At 42.4% G+C, this 27249-nt stretch overlaps 2 protein-coding genes across 3 annotated transcripts; both read left to right on the top strand.

Annotated features, from left to right (window-relative positions):
- The first annotated feature begins 1095 nt into the window (after window positions 1–1095).
- Window positions 1096–10169, top strand: dync1li1 (dynein, cytoplasmic 1, light intermediate chain 1). 2 transcript variants are annotated; one of them, XM_080515558.1, is made up of 14 exons: window positions 1096–1217; window positions 1477–1550; window positions 3363–3479; window positions 3652–3882; window positions 4107–4261; window positions 4409–4502; window positions 4923–5058; window positions 5150–5261; window positions 5427–5486; window positions 6122–6166; window positions 6256–6343; window positions 6447–6569; window positions 6739–6756; window positions 9086–10169. In XM_080515558.1, the coding sequence occupies exons 1-14, from the start codon at window positions 1114–1116 to the stop codon at window positions 9202–9204; spliced, it is 1476 nt and encodes a 491-aa protein (XP_080371684.1). In that variant the 5' UTR covers window positions 1096–1113; the 3' UTR covers window positions 9205–10169. The 2 variants fall into 2 exon arrangements, with proteins under 2 accessions (XP_080371684.1, XP_080371685.1); XM_080515559.1 differs by lacking the exon at window positions 6739–6756.
- Window positions 10170–13124: 2955 nt separating this feature from the next.
- LOC308144747 (catenin beta-1-like) lies at window positions 13125–22056 on the top strand. The gene is made up of 17 exons (XM_080515939.1): window positions 13125–13255; window positions 14239–14289; window positions 14696–14905; window positions 15026–15276; window positions 15391–15629; window positions 16726–16927; window positions 17054–17198; window positions 17317–17420; window positions 17658–17792; window positions 17925–18128; window positions 18220–18378; window positions 18971–19090; window positions 19672–19822; window positions 19914–20035; window positions 20443–20503; window positions 20811–21006; window positions 21091–22056. The coding sequence occupies exons 2-16, from the start codon at window positions 14277–14279 to the stop codon at window positions 20999–21001; spliced, it is 2307 nt and encodes a 768-aa protein (XP_080372065.1). The 5' UTR covers window positions 13125–13255; window positions 14239–14276; the 3' UTR covers window positions 21002–21006; window positions 21091–22056.
- The last annotated feature ends 5193 nt before the right edge of the window (window positions 22057–27249 follow it).

Here is a 27249-nt window from a genome sequence, read left to right as displayed (position 1 = left end):
GGACAATTAACGTTTTGTTATACTTTCCTTGAAAACTTTTGTCTGTTGTAATGCATTTATCATTTCATTGTTTGGTGAAGGCAATAGACACATTTCACTTACAATTTGTAGTCTGCACTAACATTACCGACTTTCTTTGTTCAACTGATTCTATTGAGTCGGAATCAATACAACTTTAAAGGCCAAGTATCCATACACCCACAAGATATGCAAATCCACTTTTTCAGTCACCCAAGCATCTCAAATATCAAGACAGAAATCTGATATATTTATTATATGTGTATGAGTTAACATGGCCTTTATCTAAAATATTGGCATGTACTCATCGACAGCAATATTAAAGCGTTTCATAGACGTTTGAAGAAGAAAAAAAAACAATTAAAAAGCAGTATTGGGTGGCAAAAACGTGCAAAGTGTTGTTGACAGGGCAAAACCTAAATGAATATGCATGGACGATGTATGTGCATTGGTATGAAGGGTCAAAAACATTTTTCTCGATGCAAAGATACAAGTGTCCATTATTCAGGATTTGTCTTGATGAACCAATGGCCTCCATCCATGTGTTAGACTTGTGAAGAGCTTGATGAAACAAGTAAAAATCCACAGGGTGTCCCGGAGTTGAGCACTGATTTACAGGCAATTTGAAGTGTTTCCAATTCCTGCATGGAATTATAGCGTTATCTCCTTATGAGCTTAGGCCTGGTGCCATGTTATTCACAAATCAAGGCATTTGGTTTGGGAGGCAGTGCATTTAAGAGGATATTGTGTCTAAAAGGGATTTGTCTGATTCTTTCAATAACATATTTATCCTGATAATTTGTTTGGATACATGATCGGGACTATGAATAGCTCATAATAAAAGACGCGATCTGACACTTTTCTTTCATTTATTTGTTGATTTTAAGAGAATGTGGTGTTTCCACTGTGTCCATGCTGCTGTGGATGTGCGCTCCAGATGTGTTGCTTTGTGGATGATGCGTGGAGCGGAGCGGGGCGGCCAGCTTTGTGCGGGCGGTGCGGACCACGCCCCGGCCCCGGCGTGCCGTGCGGGAACTCGGTTAGCTCGCTCGTTGCTACATCCGGGCGCTCCGCTCCGTTTACAAGCCTGCGAAGATGGCGACTCCAGGGAGGAGTGCATTATTATCCTCCACATCAGCTGGATCCAAGAGCACGCTGGAGAGCTCCAACCCGGAGGAGGACGACGGACAGGACCTCTGGTGGGCGATCGGCGGTTTAAAGCCGGCTGGCTGCGGGCAGAGTTTAAGGGCGGCGGGCGGCTCTCGGTGTTGGGATGAGGATGGTTTGACAGCTAGCCTGCTGCTAACGGGGCTAGGCTAGCATCAGCACCAGGCTGACTGGTGACACAGCAGCCTGCTTTAGCCTTTAGCTCCCCGCTGTCTGCCGTTTGTTTGTTTGTTCATGGATGAGCGTGGCTGCTGAGGCTGTGTGCTAACGGGGCGCTGCTCTTGTCTGCAGGTCCACCATCCTGAGCGAAGTCTCGACCCATTCCAGATCGAAGTTACCGTCCGGGAGAAATGTCTTGGTCATGGGTGGGTATCTTGTCTGAATGTCTGCAGTCTCCCTGCTCACCTCATTCCCACAGCCGGGTTTTTTTTTTCTTTCTTTTTTTAATTCTGCACGAGAGCTAAAGCTAACGGGGGAGGGCTCGTGGTGCTTTTGTGTGTTTACGCTCGGCGGCAGGTGCGTCTCGAGCAGGTACATTTGCGGCACGCGCACTCGTTGTCTATAAAAGCCTGCAAGTCATTCTAGCATCCAGTGATGCTAGCAGCAGCGGTGAGGGAGAGATGATGGTGAGAGGACGAGACAAACTAGCGGGCTGTGTTTTTCTTTTTCTTCTTGTGAGTAGGTAGAGGGAGAGGGTGCCTCCCTGCCCCGCTCGTGTCCACACACAAAAACACGCTGTCCACACATCCGCCCGGGATAATCCGCAGCCTGCGACCCATTGCAGCTAATCACACACCCGCTCAGCGATGTATAGTGTTCCTGTGGAGCCCATTGAGTCTTATACCATCACTGGCTGTGTGGCCAACATCAGCAAGCTCTGCTGTCGGTTTAAGTTACCATGACACAGTGCAAGAATGGCTTTATAACGCCATGCTGCCAGCTTTATACTGCAATCACAGATGAGTGCATGCCATCAGCAGGCACTATATGAGTTACTGCACTAGCTGCATCCATGCATCTATTTGTTTAACATGGGAGTGTGATCTTAAATGAAAGCCGAACATTCTGATCTAATACCTAAGTTTCATTATAAAGATGATACTGTGCAGGGGTGGAATCCACACAAAAAAATCCATCCTTCAGATGGCCAAATTATGAGCAAGTATCCCAGGGGGAAGTATTTTCAATATGACTGCTAATTTAAACTAAGAGACATATTGTATGTTTCAGATTGTAATCAATATGGTATATATAGGTTTGGGGGCTTTCTATTGTCTCCCTGTGTCTGTAGACCTTTTTCCCAAAGAATATTTTGTTTCCTCACACAGTCCAAAAACTTCCATCTGAGGTCACTTAATGACTGTTATGTCACTGTAGATGTAAATATGAGCATAAGTAATTGTCTTTCTCTGTGTTTGTGGACTGAGTGACCTATCAAAGGCAGCCGTACAGAAGATGGCTGGATAATGTTTAAGTAACTACAATTTTGCATTAGTAAATGTACCCTATTAAAACTAGACAGCATTTACACATAGTCCTTTCTGATTGTTTACAGCTTTTGTGTGATTTTTTTATTATGTGATTTAATCTGGTCACATGTGTACTTCTGCAGATAGAGAATGTATTTTAATTTTGGCAAGACTCTTTAAGGTTATAGTGTAAAGGGCTAAATTGTGTTAGTTTGGCTTTTAACAGAAAGTTGCACACATAATGATCCGAATTGATTAAATAGGCTGCAGTGCAAACTTGTGGCCAAAGTATCTTTCTACTAAGATGGTAAGTGTTGATAAATGTAGGTAAGGTATGCAGCCATTATGACTCAACAATGCAGTCAACAGACAGCGTGTCGCTTGGCTACACATAGTTTAGCAACTTAGCATTTTTGAAGAATTTCATTGCACTATGATTTAAGATTGACTGTGACTGAAGCAAGCAATTGTTTTGGCATTTGGCAAAACATATTAAGGGAGTATTTAGTCTTTAAAATACCTCGAAATGGTAGAAAGTTTGAACAGTCTTTCCCAAAGCATAAGATTCAGTATCTTTTTGTTATGGTTATACATACTGTATATAAATGCATTCCTCCTTTAACACATCACTTATTAGCCCCCAGAAACACTATATATGCACCATGTCATGTCCTGTCCTGTTTTTTGTGTGTGTGTGCGTGTGTTTAGGTGAGGTGGGCTCGGGGAAGACCACCTTGGTTGCAAAGCTACAGGGGATTGAAGAATACATGAAAGGGCGTGGCCTGGAATACCTCTACTTTAATGTCCATGATGATGACATTGATGGTAATCAGCTGCTTCTGTTATTCACTTATTGCATAATTGTTTTTTTTTTGTTTTTTTTTACCTTTATTTAACCAGGTAATTAGTGATCAATGTATATGTAACATGACTATTAGGCTCCACAGCAGTAAGTTTACTTCTCTTAATGTGTGTGTGTGTGTGTGTGTGTGTTTAGACCATGCCAGATGTAATGCCTGGGTGTTGGATGGAGACCTTTACCATAAGGGTCTGCAGGGAGTAGCAGTACCTGTGGACTCTGTTGAATACACGCTGCTGCTGATCACAGTTGACATGTCGCGGCCGTGGAACGCGCTGGACTCTCTCCAGAAGTGGGCAGCGGTTGCTAGGGAACACATCGACAAACTCCGAGTCGCCCCGGAAAAGCTGCGGGAGCTGGAGCACAGAAGTGAGTCACACTGACGGCAATCAGACTCCGTAATAGATAAATGGCAGACATCCTCTCAGAGGTAGAGAGCATTACTTTGACATGTGGCGTCGTCGTCAGACTTTTGCAATTGGAGCTGTTGTAAAAGTTTCGAGGCCAGTCTGAAAAAATGACAGTGCGGTACATTTGACATCACTGTAAGGTCTTAATATTTACCTAGTTGTGCTGCTCTCTCATGCGTGTAGTTGTAAAACAGTTCCAAGAGTACACAGAACCAGGTAGTGGAGAAGATGGTACACCGCAGAGAAGGAGCGAGGAGGAGGAGAGCATCCTGTTGCCGTTAGGAGACAACACACTCACGCACAATCTGGGAATACCAATGATGGTCGTCTGCACTAAGGTATGTGCCCTCCTTTTTCTGTGGCTTATGTAACTGTGGAAAAATGAATAGTTTTTATCCTTTTTGTTCTCAGAAACACTTTGATTGTTCAGTTAACAATGCCGATTTATTGCATGTCACCTCTGACACCTGCCCAATAACCCTCAGTGCGACGCCATCAGCACACTGGAGAAGGAGCACGACTACAGAGATGAGCACCTGGACTTCATCCAGTCCCACATCAGACGTTTCTGCCTGCAGTGTATCCTTCAGCTCGAGTTACATTGACACGTACACCGGCCGATGATTGTTTTTCTCGTCTCTCCTGACCCCTAACATGGCACATCACATTAGGCCTTGACCTTATTTGGGACGGATCTGGATTTCCAGTTCCACCATTAAAAATACGAGCGAAGTCTTACAGTCCAATTTACAATTACTTTTTCAGTCGACCCTGACTGCTGTGTGATCGTGATGAAATATATTGATGCTACTGATTTTTACCAGCATTCAGAAACCACATCAGATTCTCCTGTTTTTCTGATAAGTACAACTATTTCACTGACATACGTCAAGGGTATACCGTAAGCAATTATTTTAAGCGATACTTGTTGGCTACTCCGTGTTGGCTTTTAGTCTTTGTATTTTAATCATGTTGTGTAGTCCTTGACAGCCTGTACAGACGGTGCCTCTCTGCTTTACACATCAGTGAAGGAGATGAAGAATCTGGACATCCTGTACAAATATCTGGTCCACAGACTCTACGGCTTTCCCTTCCACTGCCCCGCACAAGTGGTGGAAAGGGATGCTGTCTTTATGTAAGCCCAACTGTCTGTTTAAATGTTCCGCTGCACCGTGGGACCCCACTGTATTTGGTTTGTGACCCTCCTTCTCTTCTCTTCTTTTCAGTCCGTCAGGGTGGGACAATGAGAAGAAAATCGCCATACTGCATGAGAACTTCCAGACAGTAAAATCAGACGACAGCTTCGAAGAAGTAATAGTCAAACCACCAGTCAGAAAGGTAGAAGCTCCAATTAAAAATCCATCATATTACCTTGTACACCATCTCCTGCGGTGAGCAGGTCTCTTCACTCAGTCCAGTGTATTGGTTGATTGAGAGTTGCAAAGATAAGCTGGAAGCACAAAACGTGTTCAAATGTATTTGTTGTTGCTCTTCTTCTCCTAGATTGTCCACGAAAAAGAAATTCAGGCTGAAGATGACCAAGTATTTCTGGTTAAACTGCAGGTAAGAAAAGTTATGGCTTCTTCAATCATGCTATTTGTCTTAAATATTAGAAGGTTTTTTTTTCCCCCTGAGGTTGTCTTTGATTCAAGAGTTAATATTCAGCTCCGGATGTTATGTCAACTTTTGTATAACAACAGCACAGGGACCTCAGAAAAAGAGAAATGTGTTGGATCTGATCTGCCGACACCTGACTGAGCGAAACACACTGATCAGAATCTCACTGGTTTCTATACGACTACTGCTGTTCTCGCATTCCTACTATTAGTCCCACAGTCTGGGTGACGTTAGGAGGAATACAGAGATGATGTGAGCTCTGGGTGATGCTGCTGGCCATGAACCGCAGGGGGGCGGTCAACAATTTCAGAGCCAATATTGTTGATCCTCGTGAGCCGCTTAGTATTTTGTGGCGTTGGCGAATTGAACTAACGAATACATGAGAAGGTTGAAAGACTTTTAATATATTGGCTGTTTTTACTGCCACCAAAAGATGATTTTGTGGTATTCAGCAAAGTGGAGGGAGAGGTCATTAGAATCACTTTTGTTTCATATCTGGACGCATATGGTAAAGATAATTTGAGTTTCTTGACTTTGTCAACTAAAAGCAAACTATGTGTCTTGTGCGCTCGTTTTTGCAGTCGCTGATCGCCAAACAGCCCGCTGTGACAGCAGGACGACCAGTGGTGAGTGCTCCTGTTTTAAAGTTTTGCCTCATCACATCAAAGCCTCTCGTCCCGTGTCCATCTTGGTGACATCAACCCGTTATTTATAGGACACGACTAGCAGAGCGCCCACAGGCTCCCCAAGGACGAGTAATCGCTCTGCGGCGGCCAACGTAGCGAACGCCATGCCACAGTCAGGTACGTCTGGCACACTTGGAGGTGCTCATGTTTGTCCGCTGTCTCTGTCGTTAGGCTGCTGTTTGCGTGTTGTCGTTTTGAGCCGAGTCCCATTGTGCTGCAGGTCAGACCAGTGAGGGTGTGTTGGCCAACTTCTTCAACAGTCTACTGACAAAGAAACCGGGGACAGGCGGGCCGGGGACACCAGGTGGCGGTAACAATACTCCAGGGACTGTACGGAAGTCAGGTGAGGACACACTTTGATTTTGTACAATTTTTCCTTTTTTTTTTTTTTAAGTAACAAGTTGATTCTATTCAAATGCTGTCATTAGTCATGCCTCATCACTCAAGCCTTTATTTGATTTCTACCTGCCATTTGACATCCTTCCTCTTTACTCCTCTGTTCTCCACTCCAGACATGAGCATAACTCTTGGTAAAGACGGCCATAAAAGGCTCCGTGTGCATTTGTGCATCACACTAACACATGCTCATCACAGTCACCTCCGTCTGTCTGTAGCCATGTGTCAATGTTTCTTTTCCTTCCTAACGCCACTCACTGTTAACATCATTCACGATGTGTGTATGTGTGTGTGTGCGCACTAGTCAGAGGATGCTGGCCACGTTAAGGTGTGTGTGAGCGAGATACTTCTCATTCATTATTGCTTGAGTATGACATTGTTGGTCATCAGAAGAACCCCTTTTAATTTGTGTGTACTTTCCCTAAAAGTCCCACCTTTCTCCAGCATCTGAGGAAGAACTTTGCTGGGATCAGGCCTCCTGTGTCGGCAACGTAGAGTGCAGGCTCAATGTACTGAAATTCAACCATTCACGCTATAAACTGCTCTACGATGCAGATTATTCAAATGGATCAAAACGCAACCAAAGTAGTGGTCCAGGAGATGATCCCATGTTTTTTTTTTGTTGTTGTTGCTTTATGCCTCAAGGCCTAAGTTTTGTTTTCTGTGAAGCAAGTGTCATTAACTTCATGTGACAATTACTTAGGAGTAAGATCCTCTTCCAAAAGATAAATGGATCAAGCACATGTGGAAAGAAATTAATTTGATATTAACAGTTTTGAGAAATCACTGTCCTGTATACTTGTCCTCACACACTGAACGACGTTTCCCGTCTGAGACTAAAAATGGACAACTCATCGATCGTGGCTGAGAATCTGTGTTCTTTTGTCGCGAACTTAAGAGGGGGCATGGATGTACGGTCCATTGTCACAGTTCAGCAACAATAGACGACCCGAGATAATCTTCACATGTCATTATATTTTAGCGTCACTGGTGCCATCTAAAAAAAATAGTGTGCAGAATCCAAAAGAAACAAAAATGCTTGTTCGCTACTAAAACAGTATTTCTCAAAACAGTTCCTCAAGCTTCTGCAGAGGTTTAGTATAACCAACTTATTTGAATGGGATGTATGGGACCGTACACATTTAAAACATGCAGTGCAGGGGCACTTTAAGGGCAGAAATTAGATGCAATGTAGAACAATGATTTGATTCTTGGTTCACTTCTTTTATTTCTTGAAGGCACTGCTGGTGTATGTAGACGGGATGTTATTCCTCCCAACTGATGGATGTCGTTGCGTTGTCACCTGTGATTCAGTTGTTATTCCTCCCAACTGATGTACGTCTTTACGTTGTCGCCAGTGATTCAGTGGAGACAACACGCCAGGGCATGGCGCAGTCAAACTTACTGTCATACACAAGTTCATAAATGAGCCATGTCGCTCAGTGTGGCAGCTAATAAACTTTTAAGACTGCTGGAATCACTGTCAGAGTGCCTTAAGATGTCTCCCTGCTTCAGCACACTTGATTTAAATGAGTGTATGGTAGCAGCTTCATAAGAACTTCTTCTTTTTTTTTTTTAATGCAACAGGGAGAAATGTTTAACATGCAGGACAGATAGAGGATTAGGATTGCTTAAATCAACAGTGAAATGACAGAAAGATTTAAAAAAAAAAAAAAAAAAAAAAGGGTAATTTAATGACAGATGCCTCCCATATCTTTGCTTGTCTACCTTGTCCTTACTTTGCACCACTCACTTCATTTTGTTTGTTCTTTTCATTGTTTTTGCATGCTGCATTTTGCACCATCAATAACATCATTCACAGTCAATGCACATTCTAACAAAGGCTGGGCAATGGAAAGATGACACTGCAGTGTGTTGATTTATGGGGACATATAAACCACATGCTTGATATTAAGTTTAAATAATTTGCTTTCTGCAGTCTTTTCCCTTGAGGACAAATTTAGTGCTATTGAAATCCAAATAAATCATGACCAGTTTTGGAAATAACAAAAGCCTGCTGCTTGCGTGTTTTCCTGTATAAATAAATACACCAAAGATTATGTTTTTATCACTTGACTTGCAGTTTAGTTTCTTGTGTTTGCTCTCTCACTCAGCCTTTGGTGACTCGTGACTGGCTGCTCTCATCCTGAGCCCCGGTGATGATGTAGGAAATCTGGGGGTTGACTTAAGACACGGAGAGCACAAAATATCCATCATCATCTTCTGAGATGTAGCATTTTTAACGGCATGATTAACAGCGCGAAAGTCATTCAGTCACTGCCCCCACGCTAAATGATTGTCAGTGTTTTGCCCAGCTCGAATTCCTTCATGTGCACTTGACTTTGACTTGACTGGATGGTGGCTTAACCACTCACTTGCATTGTTTGTTCACTGCATCTGCTAATCAGCTTGTTTGACTGTCATTTCTTTCTTGTAAGTAAAATGTGTATTTCCCCCATACAGGTTCGAAACTGGGCCTGAGTGATGTCCAGGCAGAGCTGGACCGCATATCGAACCGGGAGACTGACTCAGACTTGCCCAATGCCAACGAGACCCCCGCCACCGATGGCCAGGACACATGAAGACCAACACACTTCACCCTGCTCTCTTTTCCCTCCACCCCGGTCATTGCCCACCTCTCCTCCTTCCTCCACTCTCACCCTCCACTTCATCTTAAAAATCCAGGGGAAAAGAGCGGTGGACACACGGTTTCCCCCACCCCCCACCCCCCCATCGTCTTTCACCGTCTCCTCAAGGAGATGAACACGCTCTCTCCTCCCCACACCTCGTTCCCACCCACCTCCTCTTCCCTCCTTGGCTGTGTCACCGAGGATTTGTCACTGTTACATACAAGACTGTCTGTTACATGAGTGGGGGGGGGGGGGGGGGGGGGACCAAAAGGGATGTGAAGGCTTGAGAGAAAGTTGGGAAAAGACTGATTGCAAGAACGAGAATGAGTGTTTTATCCATCCATTTGTTGTGATGGTACGGTTAGTGTTTTGGCTGTAGGAAGTTTTGAGGGCGCATGATGAGGAAATTGCACTTAGGTAAAATAGAGATGGTTGTGTGTTTAATGTGTGTGGGGCAAGTCACGCTTGGGTAGAGGAGATAAATAACAAACAATGCCTGAGGCAAAATTTGCAACCAGTCTTTTTTTTTTTTACATATATGAAGGGAAACGTACAGTATTTGTGAATGAGTGTCTGTGTGGATGTGTGTGTGTAAGCAGAGTGGCTGAGATAGGAAAATGAAGGAAGTTATTTCACCTTAGACCCTTTTGTTGCAAGATTTTTGACTGTATTTCAACCAAATGACATACAACCTTACTATGCTCTTACACTACAAACTCACCTGAAAGAGTGCGAACTCTATTATTACAGCAACCATGACTGCTTGACAACGTGAGTCAGACCTGATTTTGGGAAGAAGAAAAAAAATCGACTACAAATTTTGACACTATGGTTTGTCATGGGACTCGATTCCTATTATTGGCCAAACTTTTCCTGGAGTTGATGACAAAGTTGAACATTTGTGTAGATAGCAGACTGTACACTGAAGAGGGAGGGTTGGGTGGGTAGCTGAGCTTTACTTGTACAGAAAGAAGCACTAGTGATTAAGTTTCATAGTTACTGCTGGCAGGGTGGTGGTCGGGGATGGGATTTCAGAACGTGGGAGGGTCACATCAAGAATGTACAGTCATTGTCATACCGATTGGTCCTGTTATTTCAGAGCTCTGTGTTGGCGTTTGTATAATCAAATCTGTCAATCAGTCAAATAAAAGGTGTATTTATTCGGATTCATCCACCTGGCCTCTCTTGCCTCTTGTTTTTTGTTCATTCCCATTTAATATTTTACGAAACTTTAAAGCAGTTGACTGCTGCCAGGTCCATTTTCTCCAGAGGGTATTGGAAGAAGATGATCCACTGTAGCAAATCATATTAATGGGGGGGAAAAAATGCAGAAAAACAAGGTGTGAGAGGTTCAGCTTATGGTAGCAAGCACGTTCCCTGTTATCGTGGCTTTTTGTAAGATCCTTAAATTTAGCGCCGTCCTTGCTTTAAAAAAAAAGAAAAATGATTACAAGTAATTTACAAAGTGTGAGAATAGCAGCGAATGGACACAAGAGGCTGAAAGGCAATGAGTAGAGTATTAGCTGTCTCAATTTTCTTTGAAGTGCTCTTCTTCAGGTTGGGATAATGGGTGTGTTGGTGGAGAATATCGTTGAGGAAACAAAAACAATCACATTAAAATACAGAGTCTCTTCAATAGATTAAGCTCATTATGGTTTGTTTGTTCATTTACAATCATGTGATTTTTATTTGCATCCAGTGTTTGTAAGTGCTGATATAGAAGCTGGAAAATATAAAGAACTCAATGATTGCTACAATTACTATGGTGGCTACTTCTGATACAGGTCTTGATAGGAAACAAGTGACTTACACATAAAGACCAGTGTATTATAAACATAATAAATGGTATAGGTTGTTTGTTTCACACTTAAAATGCTAGTTTGGTCTGCAAAAAAGACAGGAATCGTGTCATATTACATTCTCCCTTTCTAAACAAATCCCAGAGTATTTTTCCCCTTGAAATCATGTATTTAAGCTTCCTTGACAATACTTTCTTGATACCTTCGAGGAAAAGACAATAAGATGTAGCAATAAGGTCATCACAGTGCTGGATTTCAAAGCATAGAATTGTATTTATATGTGTCTTATGAAACTCCATATTCTATCAAATACACAATGCAGAAGAAGCATGTGGATCTCTCTCCAATAAATGAAAGTGTATATGCCATTTGAATGTGAATGTTTATGGTTGCCTTTGATAGTTTATCTTTACAGCTTATTTTCATTCGTGCAGCACAATAGCTGCTGTCATCATTGCAAGAAATAAAACGGTGGCTGTTTATAACCATACTATCTTTCTGTATACCCATGTTGCCCAAGTTCGGGCTACATGTGATCAAAATGATATGGCACAGTAAAGCTGAACTTAATGAAAGCCCAAATCCAGCAGAAATAAATGCCATCCATGTATTCCATATCAATGTAAACTATGAATGGAGAAATATAGTCTACCGTCACTCTAATATTATCTTAACCCTTACACGGACAAGACAATAAATATGTTTTTATTGCTTCTTGTACAGACATCTGATATATATAACTGTATGGATATAAAACGTGTGAGTATATAATTGTGTTGAAGTAATAAGTCTAACCTTGCACATGCGCTACAACAGTATGTTTCTCAATCATATTTTGGACTTTGACCTCTTCTGGCTTGTTGCACGCGCCACAGGCATGAACCTGCACTGGGGGATGCATGGCCTTTTCTTTTTCAAATGTGATTGTTCATTACTGTACTTTCATTTATTATGTAAATAACTGTGTATTGTATTTGTCTCTGTGCTTAGTCCTGGTCCCAAGTAAACATTGTCTATAAAGACCTTGACTATCTCTGAGGTGGAGTCAACAGGGTAGCGGACAAAGACCTGCTAAATAGCATTCACGTGTTCCAAAAATATTAATCAGTACAAAAAACATGATTAAAAATCACAGAATGTGTATTCCACCTGCTTCGGGCTTTTTACACATGATCCTGAGGATTTGCTCTGCACAGTTGCATGATTCCAACACATTTGATTCAAAAGATGATTGTTGAGCTCTGATACTGACATGTTTGTGTGGATCAGCCCATGATCAGAGAGATTGGTAACAAACAGTAATGAAGTATCAGAGAATCCCAGGGGGCAGGGAATGTACTAGGGGCCATAAGCGATCAGAGATATCTGACAGACTTGATGCAAAGGCCTTTGGCTTTAACTGTAATCTGTAAGCTCCTTCCCAAAAAATCAATTTCAAGCGAAATGGATAACTATCTTAAAGTAGCCAGGATTGGCATCAGGCGATTTAGAGCCTAAAATATAAACAGATGTGTGGTGTGTGCCCCCACCGGCTGAACATATAGGCACAAATACAGTGCTTTGTATATAGCACTTTTGTTTTTTTAATGTCTTGATCACGTTGATCCCAGAGTGAAACTAGAAAAACTTAGGTTTCCACTATAATTTATTTTTTACTCTACATTCTTTATTTTCAATTGACCTGTGTGTAGATCAAAACATCCAATCTGCAGGTTGTAGATTGTGTAAGTGCAGAGAGATGTTTATGTCTGCGGGTTAACTGGATGTTAGTTAATTAAAGCCTCTGTCGTGTAACAGCAGCTCGTGAATCCCATTCCTTTCTAATGAAACCACCTCGCCCTCCCCATCACTACACCAACACTTTCAATAAAATGTCTGCAAAACGTCAACATCTAACTGAACAACTCGCCCGACACTAACGAAAATATGTCCCTTTGGAAATGAATGTAAAATAAAAGTTCCGATGTTAAAACTTGATTTTTAAACGACGCCCTATTTTTCCGAGTGCGGCAGAATACTGTATTTTCTGCCTTCGCCATCTTGATGGTGGATTGCACAGGCGGAAGCAGCATCGTCGGCGGAGCGACGGCGGGTGTGGTTCGGACTTGTACGGGTGGTTCACCTAGCAGCCCTTCTCCTATTTTCAGCCAAGAGAAAGAGGACAAATTTCCCGACAAGAACCACGGAGGAGCCGCTCGACTCTGGTAAGGACACCGTGTTTAGTACAGCCACCGCCAAACGCGTGTGCGGCGCGTCAACGCTCGCCGTGCCACGGAAAATCATCTTTTGGCTCGGGGAGGGGGCTCCGGTGGGGTTTTCTGATTTGGCTGGCAGCACAGCAGGTTTTGTACGGTGGCGCTTGGATCTACTTTTCATACGTCCTGGCGAGCTAAAGCTAATCGATCCGATTTTGGGTCGGCGCGCCCGAAAGTCACGAATCCGACAATGAACTCGTTTGTAGGAACGACGACCTCTAATATCGTCCGAGTCTCGGGACGAGCCGCCCGCCGTTTCACGTAACGGCCGAGTCCACGAACCGTGTTTGTTTATGTTAGCTGGTTAGCTAAGTAGCGTAGAGGTTAGCTGCGCACGTTTGGGTTTGGCAGCGCGAGCGCTCGAGGTAAAGCGAGCCAACCTGTTAGCTATTGCAGGAGTGGATGCTATAATTTCCAAATTATGTCAGTCAAAAGCCTCCAGTGATTTGTGCGAGGCGTACTGTCTTGCATGAGGTTGCTGTTGAGGTTTCTCTCGGCAGCTTCAGACCCACCACGAGAGGAGGAGTCATGGAAGTGATTGCGGGGCGGAGGGGGTAGTTTCTCTCATTGGAAACCCAAGCTGCGAGGTCGGAACTTGGCCGTGGTAGGGGGAGGGGGAGAAATATGCCTTTGATGTTCTTTGCCGCTGAATGGTGAATTGTGTTCGTGCTGGCCTGGAAATACCCACCGCTTTGCTCTCTCGGCCGGAGGTGGAGGCTCGGCATTTCCCCCTCATAGCTGCGTTAGCAAGGCAAACAAGCCGCCTGAATCCTCAGGAGCTGGCACAGGTAGCGCAGAAGACAGGGGCTTTATTATTGAGACCACGTAGCCGAGACGATCCAACATCACCATCGGGTTTGACAAACAGCATTTAGGCTTGGTGCAAGTTTTCACATATTCTCCTGTGCACTTTTTTTCCCTCCATCATACAGACAAATCTGCTGTGCGGGGCTGAGGGCAGGCAAGAACAATGGCTACCCAGTGTGAGTATGAAAAAGCACGCATACCTTTTTTAAATGCAAATATTAATATAAGTGTTTTATTTGCTCTTGCATCTGTTTTGTCAATAATTACCAACAACCAGCGTGTTATTGTGGAAGTTGAAGAACGTGTTGTTGTTTTTTATAATCCTGAAAAGTGTTCAATCTGTTTTGTTTTGTTTTTTTCATTATTTGAACAATCTAGCTTTTGGGAACTTAAAGGATTGAAAAGTTCAAGTTTACACAAATTCATTTCTTTGTCAACCTCACTTTACTGCAACTATGTTGATCAAACATTACCCTAACATTAAAGAATCGTTTAAAAAATATTGTTAACTTTGTGAAAAGGCTAAGCGGCTGCTGTGAATATTCATCTTTTGTCATTTCCCTTTTTTCCCCTTTTCTGTAGCTGATTTGATGGAGTTGGACATGGCAATGGGTGACAGCAAGGCTGCTGTGAGCCAGTGGCAGCAGCAGTCCTACCTGGATTCAGGCATCCAGTCTGGGGTCACCACCACAGCACCATCCCTGAGCGGTAAAGGGAATCCTGATGCTGAGGAGGAGGATCCAACTCTCTATGACTGGGAGTTCAACCCGCCCTTCACTCCTGAGGCTCCAGGTTTGTCCCATCGCAATGTGTATTTGTGGGTGATTAAGATCGCTACCGCTGAATATTTAACTTGTTGAATTTGTAATTCTTGTCTCATCATATTTACTGTCTTTTCATATCCCATTTCAGATATTGAGGGCTTCGCCATGACTCGGGCCCAGCGTGTGCGGGCTGCCATGTTCCCCGAGACCTTGGAGGAAGGGATCCAGATCCCTCCAACCCAGCTGGATGCTGCCCACCCAACAGCAGTGCAGCGTCTGGCAGAGCCCTCTCAGATGCTGAAGCATGCTGTGGTTAACCTCATCAACTACCAAGATGATGCTGAGCTGGCCACTCGTGCCATCCCTGAGCTAACCAAACTGCTTAACGATGAAGACCAGGTACATTTCCTAATATCTGAATGCTTTGAAGTACTTAAATGGTTGCAGCTGAGTATTTTTGTGATGAGGTTAATGCGTCTTCTTCAATCCTAACAAATACCATCACCTTGCCAGGTCGTTGTGAACAAAGCAGCTGTGATGGTGCATCAGTTGTCAAAGAAGGAAGCATCGCGCCATGCCCTGATGCGTTCACCACAGATGGTTTCTGCAGTTGTCCGCGCCATGCAAAACACTGGCGATGTGGAGACCGCCCGTTGCTCTGCTGGCACCTTGCACAATCTTTCCCACCATCGTGAGGGGCTCCTTGCAATCTTCAAGTCTGGAGGCATTCCTGCCCTGGTCAAAATGCTGGGGTGAGAATTAAGGAATTACTAGTTTTCTCATACTGTACACATGTTGGAGAATACCTGATTTACATCTGATGACATGAATGCAATGAAGTGTTTGTTTTTTTTATTGTTTTGATCTCATTATTGACAGACCTGGTAGTGTTCAGTAGTTTAATGCATTTTTGCAATTTTGTTGGAAAACAATACATCGACTTATAACTTGTAAGTCAAGTGAAACATGACTTACAGATTTTGGTTTCAACTCTGTTCTCCTGGCAACTAATCCGCTGCCTTTCTTTAGGACCAGATACCATTAACATTCATAAAGAGGTGAAGATTTCACAACTTGTGTTGGAGCTACTGCATCCCCTTTCTTCTTTCTTTTGGTCTTTGTATTTGTACATGAAAAGCCAAAACGGTTTGCTCGCTGGCAAGTTGCAACCTGTCGGAGTCAGATATGCGTTTGATTTTGCACCTGGTATCACATTACCGTGTTCTAGACGCAGGATGAAAGTTGTATGAGAGGAGATCAACTGCTACTTCTCCTCACAATATAAGTGTTGAATAGATTTGGCTACATGTAGGGTTTCATACCGTTTTCCCCTCTCGGCATTTTTTAAGTGCAGTTTGATATTTTATTGATTTTTTTTTTTTGTAGAGTTGGAAGTTGTTTATGCGCCTCTTTGAGCATGAATACTGGATGGTTTTGGCAGATACTGTTAGAATTATGGCAAATTGTCATATTGTGCCACAGGTCTAAATCACAGATTGCATCACAATGTCAGACCTGCATGTTGCTCCTGTACTCGCAATGTGAAATTTTGGGTCATCCGCTTTAATCGTTAAAACAATCATTGGTGAATCGTGAAGAGCCAGTCAATCTTATCTTTTTGGGGACATGAGAATGATTGAAGGTGCAAAGCCACACAAAGTGCAGCTGATTTATTGCCGTCGTTTTATGTTCCGCCGATTGACATCGAAAGTAATTGTGTCCTCTTTGTAAAGACGCCGCCTGAAGACCAAATTCTTTTGCTCCAAATGAGTGAATTTGTGTTACTGCTTGTGAAGTTGATTATTTGTGGGTCCTGTTTGATATGAGTGGGTTTTTCTTCTCCTTCAGGTCACCAGTGGACAGTGTTTTGTTCTATGCCATCACTACACTCCACAACCTGTTATTGCATCAGGAAGGGGCCAAAATGGCAGTGCGTCTAGCTGGAGGCCTGCAGAAGATGGTGGCGCTGTTGTCCAACACCAACGTTAAGTTCCTGGCAATCACTACCGACTGCCTGCAGATTCTGGCGTATGGCAATCAGGAAAGCAAGGTACTGGACTATCATCAAAGAATCCTTTCATTTCACTTTGTGAAGTCCCTCGATTCTCCTGCCCACATCAATTGGCTGAGAGCAGGTTTGCATGTGCGTGTAAACATTAACTTCTCTTTGTTTTAGCTCATCATTTTGGCCAGTGGTGGTCCCCAGGCACTGGTCAACATCATGAGGACCTTCACGTATGAGAAACTACTGTGGACCACAAGTAGAGTGCTAAAAGTGCTCTCTGTTTGCTCAAGCAACAAGCCTGCCATCGTAGAAGCTGGTATGTACACACTTCGTTGTAAAGCATCGTTATTACAAATCAGACAGACATTTGTTGTTTGTTACTGCAGCATAATAAAAAAAAAAATCGATTGATTTCTTTGCTTGGGAAATTGCAGGAGGCATGCAGGCTTTGGGTCTTCATCTGACAGACCCCAGCCAGCGTCTGGTCCAAAACTGTCTCTGGACTCTGAGGAATCTTTCAGATGCTGCCACTAAACAGGTACATTCCAGTTTCACCAATCACTAATTATGTTCATTATTAACTGCTGCTGCTTGGAGATTTCCAGCCTGGCAAACTCTGCATTTGTACAGAATAAATTATTTTGACCTATGGAAAAAAAACAAGAGTTTGCCTCTATATTATACACAAAAATATACACAGGAATGGTTTTTTTTAGAACGAGACGTAAACACACAAACTCAAGTTCATTGATTTATTCCTATTTGTGTTGCGTAGGAGGGGATGGAAGGTCTCCTGGGAACCCTGGTCCAGCTGCTGGGCAGTGATGACATTAACGTAGTGACATGTGCTGCTGGAATCCTCTCTAACCTGACCTGCAACAACTACAGTAACAAGCTGATGGTCTGCCAGGTGTGTAAACATGTAGAGTTTTAAAAAATTCAGCCTTATTTCAACCAGTGTCTTCCTCTGATTTTTGGGTGGGGCATAGTTTGATTTATTTGATGTCATAGCCACACCACTGACATTTTATTATTTCGTCAGGTTGGTGGCATTGAGGCTCTGGTTCGGACTGTCCTTCGGGCTGGTGACAGAGAGGACATCACAGAGCCGGCAGTGTGTGCCCTGCGCCACCTCACCTCGCGTCACCAGGACGCTGAGATGGCCCAGAATGCTGTGCGCCTTCACTACGGTCTGCCAGTGGTGGTCAAACTACTGCACCCTCCATCCCACTGGCCACTAATCAAGGTTTTCTGAGTTTCCTTTATCTATTGAACATTTCATGACAAAATTGGCTCAACACTGATTCCATTATCACATTTTTTTTTTCTCTCTTTAGGCAACAGTGGGTCTTATACGCAACCTGGCTCTCTGCCCAGCCAACCACAGTGCCCTGCGAGAGCAGGGTGCCATTCCACGGCTGGTCCAACTGCTTGTCAGAGCTCACCAGGACACCCAGAGGCGCACCAGCATGGGGGGCAACCAACAGCAGTTTGTGGTTCGTAACCAGCTTCAGTCTAAATAAAATTTACCTTAAGGTCCACGTCCAGCCCAATTTGGTCTCCACTTATCCAATAAATTGCACATTTACTCCACCTTCATCTGGATGATGAGGAGTTTCTTAAACATGCCCCATGATGTTGACCAAAGACAGCCCTCATGGCTCGCATTCTTCCCCTTCTATTCTGTGCTGCTATGCTGCTGTTGATTTAAAAATTGTTGGAGGTGCACATTGGGCGATGCAGAAGCTCTGGCAGTGCATAACCTTTGCACATGGATCATTGGATGACTTTCATGTTGATGCTCCGGCCCTTGTGAGAAAGTGTCTAACTTTTACTGCTGCAACAAAGGTCTTTAACCTAGGAATGCTTATGCTCTTCAGTGACCTTAACTCTTATAATGGTGTGACCTCCAGTGGAAGAATCAGGAACTGCATTTACGTTGAATTAAAAAATGGTTTGCTTTATTTTGAGATTTTGGAAAAGCATTCAGCCAAAAAACTTCTCTGTAGGCATTAGGTCGGACATGGCTGTTCAAGATTTTTTTGTGTGCGTGTATTTGATGTTCTTTTTTTCACTTTGGCGTGACAGGAGGGTGTGCGCATGGAGGAAATCGTGGAAGGCTGCACGGGAGCTCTTCACATCCTCGCCCGGGATGTCCACAACAGAATCGTCATCAGAGGGCTCAACACCATTCCACTCTTTGTCCAAGTAAAACCAAACCCTGACACTTTCTATAGACTACACACAGTTTAACACACATGTTTTGGTTGCTTTGCTTATGATCAAATATTTTCTGTTGTAATTTAATCAACACAAGATGGCTTAGCAAAGAACTATTGACTCGTTGATGTGGATGTTAGCAAAAGGCGTTGTACAGCGAGGCACCGCTCTGCCGCCAGACGTCGCCAAACATCAGCTCTCTGAGGAGAACAGCACTGACGGCAGCATCAAAACAATAAACAGCAGCTCCTCCACTGGCGCTTGCGATTCACACCTCCGTGACGCTGAATCCTACTCCACGCTAAACTCTGAAAAGAGTCCCAATTGTTTGTGCTGCATTAGTGCTGGAGAAATTTCTGTTTGTGCTGTGTTACTAAAGAATTTCCCAGGGATTAATAAAGTGATTCTGAGGTTTTAAAGATAGAACAAGTTTGTTATGCGATGATGACATCACAAAAATAGTTTGTACTGCTTCCTTTTCTGGCCTCATACTAACCACTTTGATGCTGCTCCCTCACATTAATGTCCTGTCAATGTTTCACATTTTATCTTTCTGCTCTTTCCTCCAGTTGCTGTATTCTCCCGTGGAAAATATCCAGCGCGTAGCAGCAGGTGTGCTGTGTGAACTGGCCCAGGACAAAGAAGCTGCCGAGGCAATCGAGGCTGAGGGCGCCACCGCGCCGCTCACCGAGCTGCTGCACTCTCGTAACGAGGGAGTCGGTGAGTGCTCCACTGTGGACACGACGTTACATTTCTGATCACTGATGGCAGCCCGTCGGACTTGACTTGCTCTGTGTGCGTTCTCCTCCAGCAACCTACGCCGCCGCCGTCCTGTTCCGCATGTCTGAGGACAAACCGCAGGACTACAAGAAGCGTCTGTCGGTGGAGCTGACCAGCTCTCTGTTCAGAACTGAACCGATGGCCTGGAATGACGTGGGTGCACACACCAGAGCGAGTAGTGACGGCACACTGACAATATAAAGCATGCACAGTAAAGTTGATAAAGTGATGCATGGCTACACAGTGGTGGTTAAAGTAAATTGAGTACATGTACAGGTACTCAATCTGTTCTCTCTTGCAAAACTAAATACTGTTCTTATGCTACTTTCCCCTTCTTCACTTTAATCAACAGCAATGTTCCAAAGTGGCAGTGTGATGGATGTCTATCAGTCCCCACTTTGAGTGATTTAATACAAGCAAATTTCATTACACACTATCACAAACATTATGGAATGCATATTTCTGCAGTCGCTGTGTACCGTGTGTGTTTGGGAGAACGAGTCCTTCCACAGGTGACGTCCAGTTTTGGGCTTCATTGATGGTTGTCTGACTCTTTCCAGACGGGAGATCTGGGACTGGACATGGGAGCACAGGGAGATCCTCTGGCCTACAGGCAGGATGGTAAGCGCTTACTCTAACAAGCACAGTTACTTCTCTCATTTAGCACATCCTATTCTTAGTTAACTGTCGTGGGCTCCTGGGGGTCGAGGGCCTCGCTCAGCCGCTCGTAGAAGTGACGTGAGATGATCCGAATCTCACTTCTCTAACCTTGAGGCTTCTTTTCCCTCCACTAAAAGTCTCAAATTACTAACGGGTTGTCATTCTGTCTACGCTTAACTACAATATTGAGTTTTTACCGTTTGTATACACTGACCTGTGATTTCCAGAACCTTTTGGATCAGAGTTTTTCATTACTTGTGCCTTTCAGACGGGGCGTACCGGGCCTACCCAACAGCTTACGGCCAGGACACCTTGTTAGATCCCATGATGGAAGGTGGCGACTATCACGCTGACACTCTGCCCGACCTGGGCCACCACACTGATCCCCTGCCAGACCTCGGCCACACCCAGGACCTGATGGACAGCAACCAGCTGGCCTGGTTTGACACCGACCTGTAGGATTGGTAAGACGCGCCACTGGAGCCGCTCTGTTTTGCGAAGTAAAAGAACACGGCATTAATTTCAACCCCCTGTGCATCTTTTCGCAGTTGTATTCTGATAGAACCTGCATTGTAATTGGCCTGTATTGTCTGAAGCAACGTTATGATTGGCCTGGAGAGTGTTAAAGAAGAGGAATTAAGGGGTCTTGGAAAGTGCCTGACACAAGAAACAAAGAAGATGGTTGCCACAGGAACGTTAAAGCAAGTTGACAAATGGGTAAAAGGAGATTAAAAAAAATATAAGGATGTGGGATCACACAATGGAGGTCTTAGAGCAGGTTACCAATATGGATGAGTGCACATGAGGTGGATCTTAAAAGTTTGAAACACATGTTTTAGCCTTGCCTGTATTATCAGTTTTTTTTGTTTCTATTTTTCTTATTCTATTTTTTTATTTCTTTTTGTATTACTCATTATCTGTTATGGTACTGACCCAGCTTGCCTTCGCACTAGCCATCTTCATTTTTCTTCGATGCTAATCATTTGTAATTTTTTTTTTTTTTTTTTTTTTAAACGTATATTACATGTAGTGTTAAGTTATAGTGATATTATACAATGTTCCTTTTGGTTTATGGTCGAATGTGTAGAACACTAATAATCAGTTGAATTGTACTCTGACTTAAAAGTGTAACATTGTGTAGTTTTTTTTATAATCTCAAAAATGGAGAATTATGCATTCTTAATATGTGCTTGTTTAAGCATAAAATATGTCAGTGTCACAAATGTTCTAAAGAGGGATACGGATGAAATTGAGGGTGGGATGGGGATAAATCTAGAGACAAGTGTTTTATATACAGTATCATTGGTAGGGTAACAACTATTTTGTATGCTATCATTGGTTGTCTGATAGAAGAAAAAAAAAAGAAGTCTAATGCTATCATTGGTGGTCTAATAAAACCCAGTTTTATGTGCTATCAAAGGTAGCTGAGTTGATGAACAGTTGTAGTCCTGCTGTGCTTATTTTGGAGACGAGGTTATGACACGGCTGAACATTAAAAATGGCATTTTATTTCATTTGGTGTCTCTCCTGTGTCTTTTGTCCTCACAAGAAAACATTCAGATTTGATGTTAAAAGGATTTTGTCTCTTTAAACACAAGCCGAGCAAAGAAGCAATGAGCTGAGCAACTGCCAACACATGATAAATGTTATTTACAAGCCGGTGGTTAAAGCGTTTAAGAGTTTGGGTTGGTTGCTCCATGAAGTGTCCTCCATTTATTTCCATGGCACTCTGAAGAGGCGCTGTAATTCTGGGAATAAGATGGAAAATTGTGCTCATTTTAACCACTAATAAAAGAGGATGTGTTGTTGACCTACAATTGCTGCACTTCAATTATGTGAGCAAAACTACAGTTGCACTATGCCAGTGTCAAAACTGCATTTCTCTCAATGCAATCAAAAGCCAAGTTGCATGTCAAGTTTACCAAGATCTAAAAAGGTTCTGTCCCTGAAGCTATTGTTCAGTTTGTCATACATTATGAAGATTTGCGTTTGCTTAAAGAGATGTTTGAAAATTAAAGATTTGCAGGTGTTAAATTTAGATTGAAAATAAATGACACTTAGGTTTATTGCAATGAGCAGAGAAATGGATGTATCCCAACATTGAAACATTTAAAAGCCACGTATTAAATGTTCTTGTGTGAAAGTGGACAAAAGAACAAAGTGTAAAATAAAATACTTTAATTAGTTGTAACGTGCCTCTTTAGAAGTTGCATGAATTGAAATAAACCTAAGTTGGTTCTTTTTGGAAATGAGGTGCTTATGACTTCATTTTTTACTCTCAACATTAATATTTGGTTGGACTTCAGTTGTATTATTAAAGTATAGTTCAATACAGTTAAACCATTCAATAGAGTCCTCTGCTGCATTGACGGTTCAAAATATATTTATATTTTCATTTTTTAATAGTGGAAAACATGTACAGAAACATCCCGAGTGAAGTCAAGGAAGAGTACGTTTAAAATACCGCAACTGGCAGCCTTCCCATCAATTAGAATCAATAAGAGACGGAGGATTACAGAGAATGGACAATGAACCAGCCATTATGAAGGTAATTGCTGTTTAGTCAGTTAATCTTCCGCCACAGTTTTCAATCTTGCTGTGTTGAACTTCTGAACCCACAGATTGCCTATAAGCGGCACTGATGACATGATCACAATACAAAAAAAGGTGGGCTCCTCATTTTGTGAGCACCTGCTGCTGTGGTGTGTTCATGAAATGCAAATGAGAATCACTGATATTAATAACCAGCATCATTCGGTTGGACAAAAAACGGATAAGATTCGCTTTAATGAAGCGATTAATGTCTGCGTGTGATTAAAAAGCTCATCTGAATGTCAGGTGTGTCGCTTCATACCGTCTGTCAAATCAAATTCAGGAATAATGATGGCTAATGTGTATTTGTGAACAGTCCAAAAAATAAGTTAAATTATTTCTATTTATATAAATAAGTTGTAACTCACCTTTATTAAAGTGTGTTTCATAGTTGTGAGTAACTCGGCAGTTTGAATCATTTAACTTGAACAGTTTGTTGTTTCCTCTCATGACCTTGTGTCAAGTCAGGTCAGGTCTGAAGCTTCTAGATTATTGTCTGGATTACCTATGTGTTTTCTTTTGGTTAATGTTTAAACTTTGGGCTGGGGATTTTTTTGTATTTTTTCAAATGGATGAAATCTCAGATACACAGCAAAAGCAAAAAAACCCCACCAAAAACCCCATCTTGTCATGAAGATGACAAAAACAGATAACGCCTACATTGTAATAATTGTATACAAATCATTTTCATACATATAAATCAATACAACATATTCAATTTTATTCATTCTAAATTTTTGAACCTTTTTTTTCCCCTCCACAAATTGAGTATTAGATATTTTGAAACTTGTTCAGCATCTTTGTACCTGATCCCTCTGTATCTTCTAGACCAGTGATTCCCAACCGGGGGTACACGGACCCCTAGGGGTACGCGAGGGTATTGCAGGGGGTACGCAGAAAGATTATAAATTAGCCTACAGTATCCACACACACCAAAAAAAAAATTATACTATATTATATTGTATTATATCATGAATTTTAGTAAGGCCATACGTTTATTTTCCATGAGTAGCAGTTCGTCCACAGTGATTGTAACACTACAATGCACATAATATGAAAAGACTATAAAGTGGCGCGCTTTAAAAAAAAAAAAAAAAAAAGGTTCACGTTCTTGCTGCGGGCGCGCACGATTCGCGAAGCTAGCTAACTCTAGCTGCATACCGACTGTAAACATGGATGCATGGCTAGGCAGGAGTAAACGTCCAGCTACCGCTACTGCTACCGTCGCCTCGGACGCAGGCACAGGGGAGCCCAGTGAAAAAAGGAATTATGAAAGACTTATGAAAGACAAGCAAGCGCAAGTGTCTCATTAAAAGGTATGTTTTTACACTCACAATAATTGTTTTATTTAAATGAGCAGTTGGATAGATAGAAAGACAAAGGGTTAAATATAAGTACACATTAAGGCGAATAATCACACACGAGAGAGGGGGTACTTTTCACATGGAAACCAGCTCAAGGGGTACACTGGTCAAAAAAGGTTGGGAACCACTGTTCTAGACAATTGTCCACCATGCCTAGGAAGCTTAAATAAATGACATTATAACCACTAGTCTGGAGTGGATTAATATGTTGATGAGGCAGTTTTATTCTTGTTACAATGCATAGAATAAAAGCTGTTTTAATGTATATTGATTCTATGAATTAAGTTTATCCTTTTGGATATCATCATAAAAAACACATCAAATAACCATTTATTCCAAAATGCAGTCCAATGTGTTGCATATTGCATTTATTACAAAAATATGTTGCTATTACGCAATGAAGTTAATCTAATAGGTGACGTGATTACATAATGTGGAGTTTACTTTAAAAATCAGCTTCAAGTTTCCCATCCTGGTCAGTAGGGGGCAGCACAAGACAAGAAGACACTACTGAACGCTGGATTTGTTGTGGACACAGGAGCCAGAGCTGTTCCTCATTCCGCCTCATCACAGCACAGTTACATTAAGAACTATGCTGCAACTGTTTGTGTGTAAACACAATGTTTCCTCTGAAGTGGGACTTATTTACAGTTTTGTAAAGTTTGATTGCTTGCAATAACAAAATTACAAAAATCTTGTTCAACACATTTCAATCCATGTGCCCGGAAGGACACATTTACTTTGTAAATTAACTCAACTGGCCAACTCAAGATTTTTCATCTTGTCTTTGTACTTTTTTTCTTTTTATGTGACTCTTTCACATTAGATTATTTGCGTGACCTCTCAAGAAAGAGGAGCTTGCATCTCACCTGGAAACCTGGGCCATGCCATGTTAGCTGTATGAAGAGTCTGTGACTTTCAATGACGCCAAAACCTAATCACACCTAAACCTGCAAACTGTTTGTCCTTGTTAAACGTTAACGTCCGAACTTTGAACTGTGGCCAGCGAGGCCTCAGTCCCCCCCCCCCCTATATCTTGGTAACGTAACACTGAGGTGACTGACCAAAGTGGCGAGGTCAAATTGAGCAAATATGTAATCCATGAAATCAGTTTGCTTTTCTATTTGCAGCCCATCTGATCGCACACAGGACCTTGACTGAACCTGCAAAAGGACGAGCGAAGAAGATACAATTGGAGGTTGCAAGTTGGTCAAATGTGAAAAATTGCACAAGTTGCTCAACCTGACATGTAGTCAGGGTACAAAGGCCAAGCGTTATGCATTATGAAATAAGTTTTTAAAAAACTGAATAGTTTTTCATGCAAAGAGCACTGTTGACACAGTTTCACATGATACGAATGCGCACCAACAGTTTATGTTGCAGACAGCGTCGCCACACCCTGCTGCCGGCTCACTGTGTGCACACCCGGTGGGCCGGCTGCAGATTTATGACCCACTGGGTCAACACGAGATATGAGCTCTCACACGCAGACATAATGAAGAGGAGGTGAACAGAGATTATAAAAGTTGTTTCAACATCAGAGCGTATTTGTAATCTTTATAGAATGAGTGATGAACCTCAGAGGGATTACTAAAAAAAATGTGCACTGGAATACAACGACTGTCACTTGCTTAGATTGTACTCAGTCACCAGTGAAGTCCTTTTCGTACGGGTCGTCACTGGAAGTTGTTGCATCTTACACTGTGAACATTTACCAGAGAGCCAAGCCCATTATAATCTGATGCACCACCAGGGGGACACAGATTACAGCACAAACTATTAATAGTAGGTACTATTGAACCATTAGACGTTCTATTGTACTACCAACAGTAATTTACTTCCATTGGTGGCACAACACATTTCACAAACTAGCAGCAGAAGTATGAAAATCACACTGAGAGTAAGCAAATGTACATTTTCAGCAGGCATTTGGTTTTATCTGCTACAAATATCAAAAGATTTGAATATTAATCCAAAGTGCTAGTATGGTTTACATGATGTAAACTGTACTTGAGAAATACTGATGATTGTACAAATATCCCCCCCAAAGTCGTAAATACTCTAATATGAGTACATACATACGTGTGTAAAAAAAAAAAAAGACCATTCGACAGTTTTAAGAATGAACTAATTGTTCTTTCAAGGAATGTTTTCCATGTGGGCCTATTTAATCGAGGAATCATCTGAATCCAAAGGATGGCTCCAATGTGACTCTATAACCCAATGTGATGCAGCCAGGAAGAAATAACTCTGATCCACTGTAAGACAATGTTAGAAAACAACTTCATGTCAGAGATCATTTTCCAATATCTCAACCGATCATTCAATTCAGCAGTGAACCATTTTTAAATCTCATGGCTTGAATGTATTTGCAAACTAAAATTAATTCACCTGCCTGAAGATTGCTCCCCCCCCCCCCCCCCCCCCCCCCCCCCCCCGCCTTTGTTGCACCGCAGCACTATTTAGTAATGAAAGGATTATATTAATTGTTAAGAGGTCAATTGGTGGAGGGTTCAAGTAGATTTCATTGCATGCTTTGGGAGCTTTTTTTTTGTCAGTTTGTTGCAGATAACATCAGATCATGTGAGCAGAAGGCAAACTGAGGGGAGGTCTGTCATGAGAAAAAAAAACAAAAATCTGCCAGACAGAGAACAAGCAGCAGGAGTAGGGTGAGCTCAGCATTTGATGCTGCGTGCCCACGACATACTTCTGCCCTGCAGGATTACTGGTGGACGACCTAGATTGTGAAAC

Source organism: Blennius ocellaris (genome assembly GCF_963422515.1).
Source record: "Blennius ocellaris genome assembly, chromosome: 20".
Taxonomy (NCBI): domain Eukaryota; kingdom Metazoa; phylum Chordata; class Actinopteri; order Blenniiformes; family Blenniidae; genus Blennius; species Blennius ocellaris.
The sequence above is the reverse complement of the archived record's forward strand: the minus strand, read 5'-3'. Positions and strand labels throughout refer to the sequence as shown.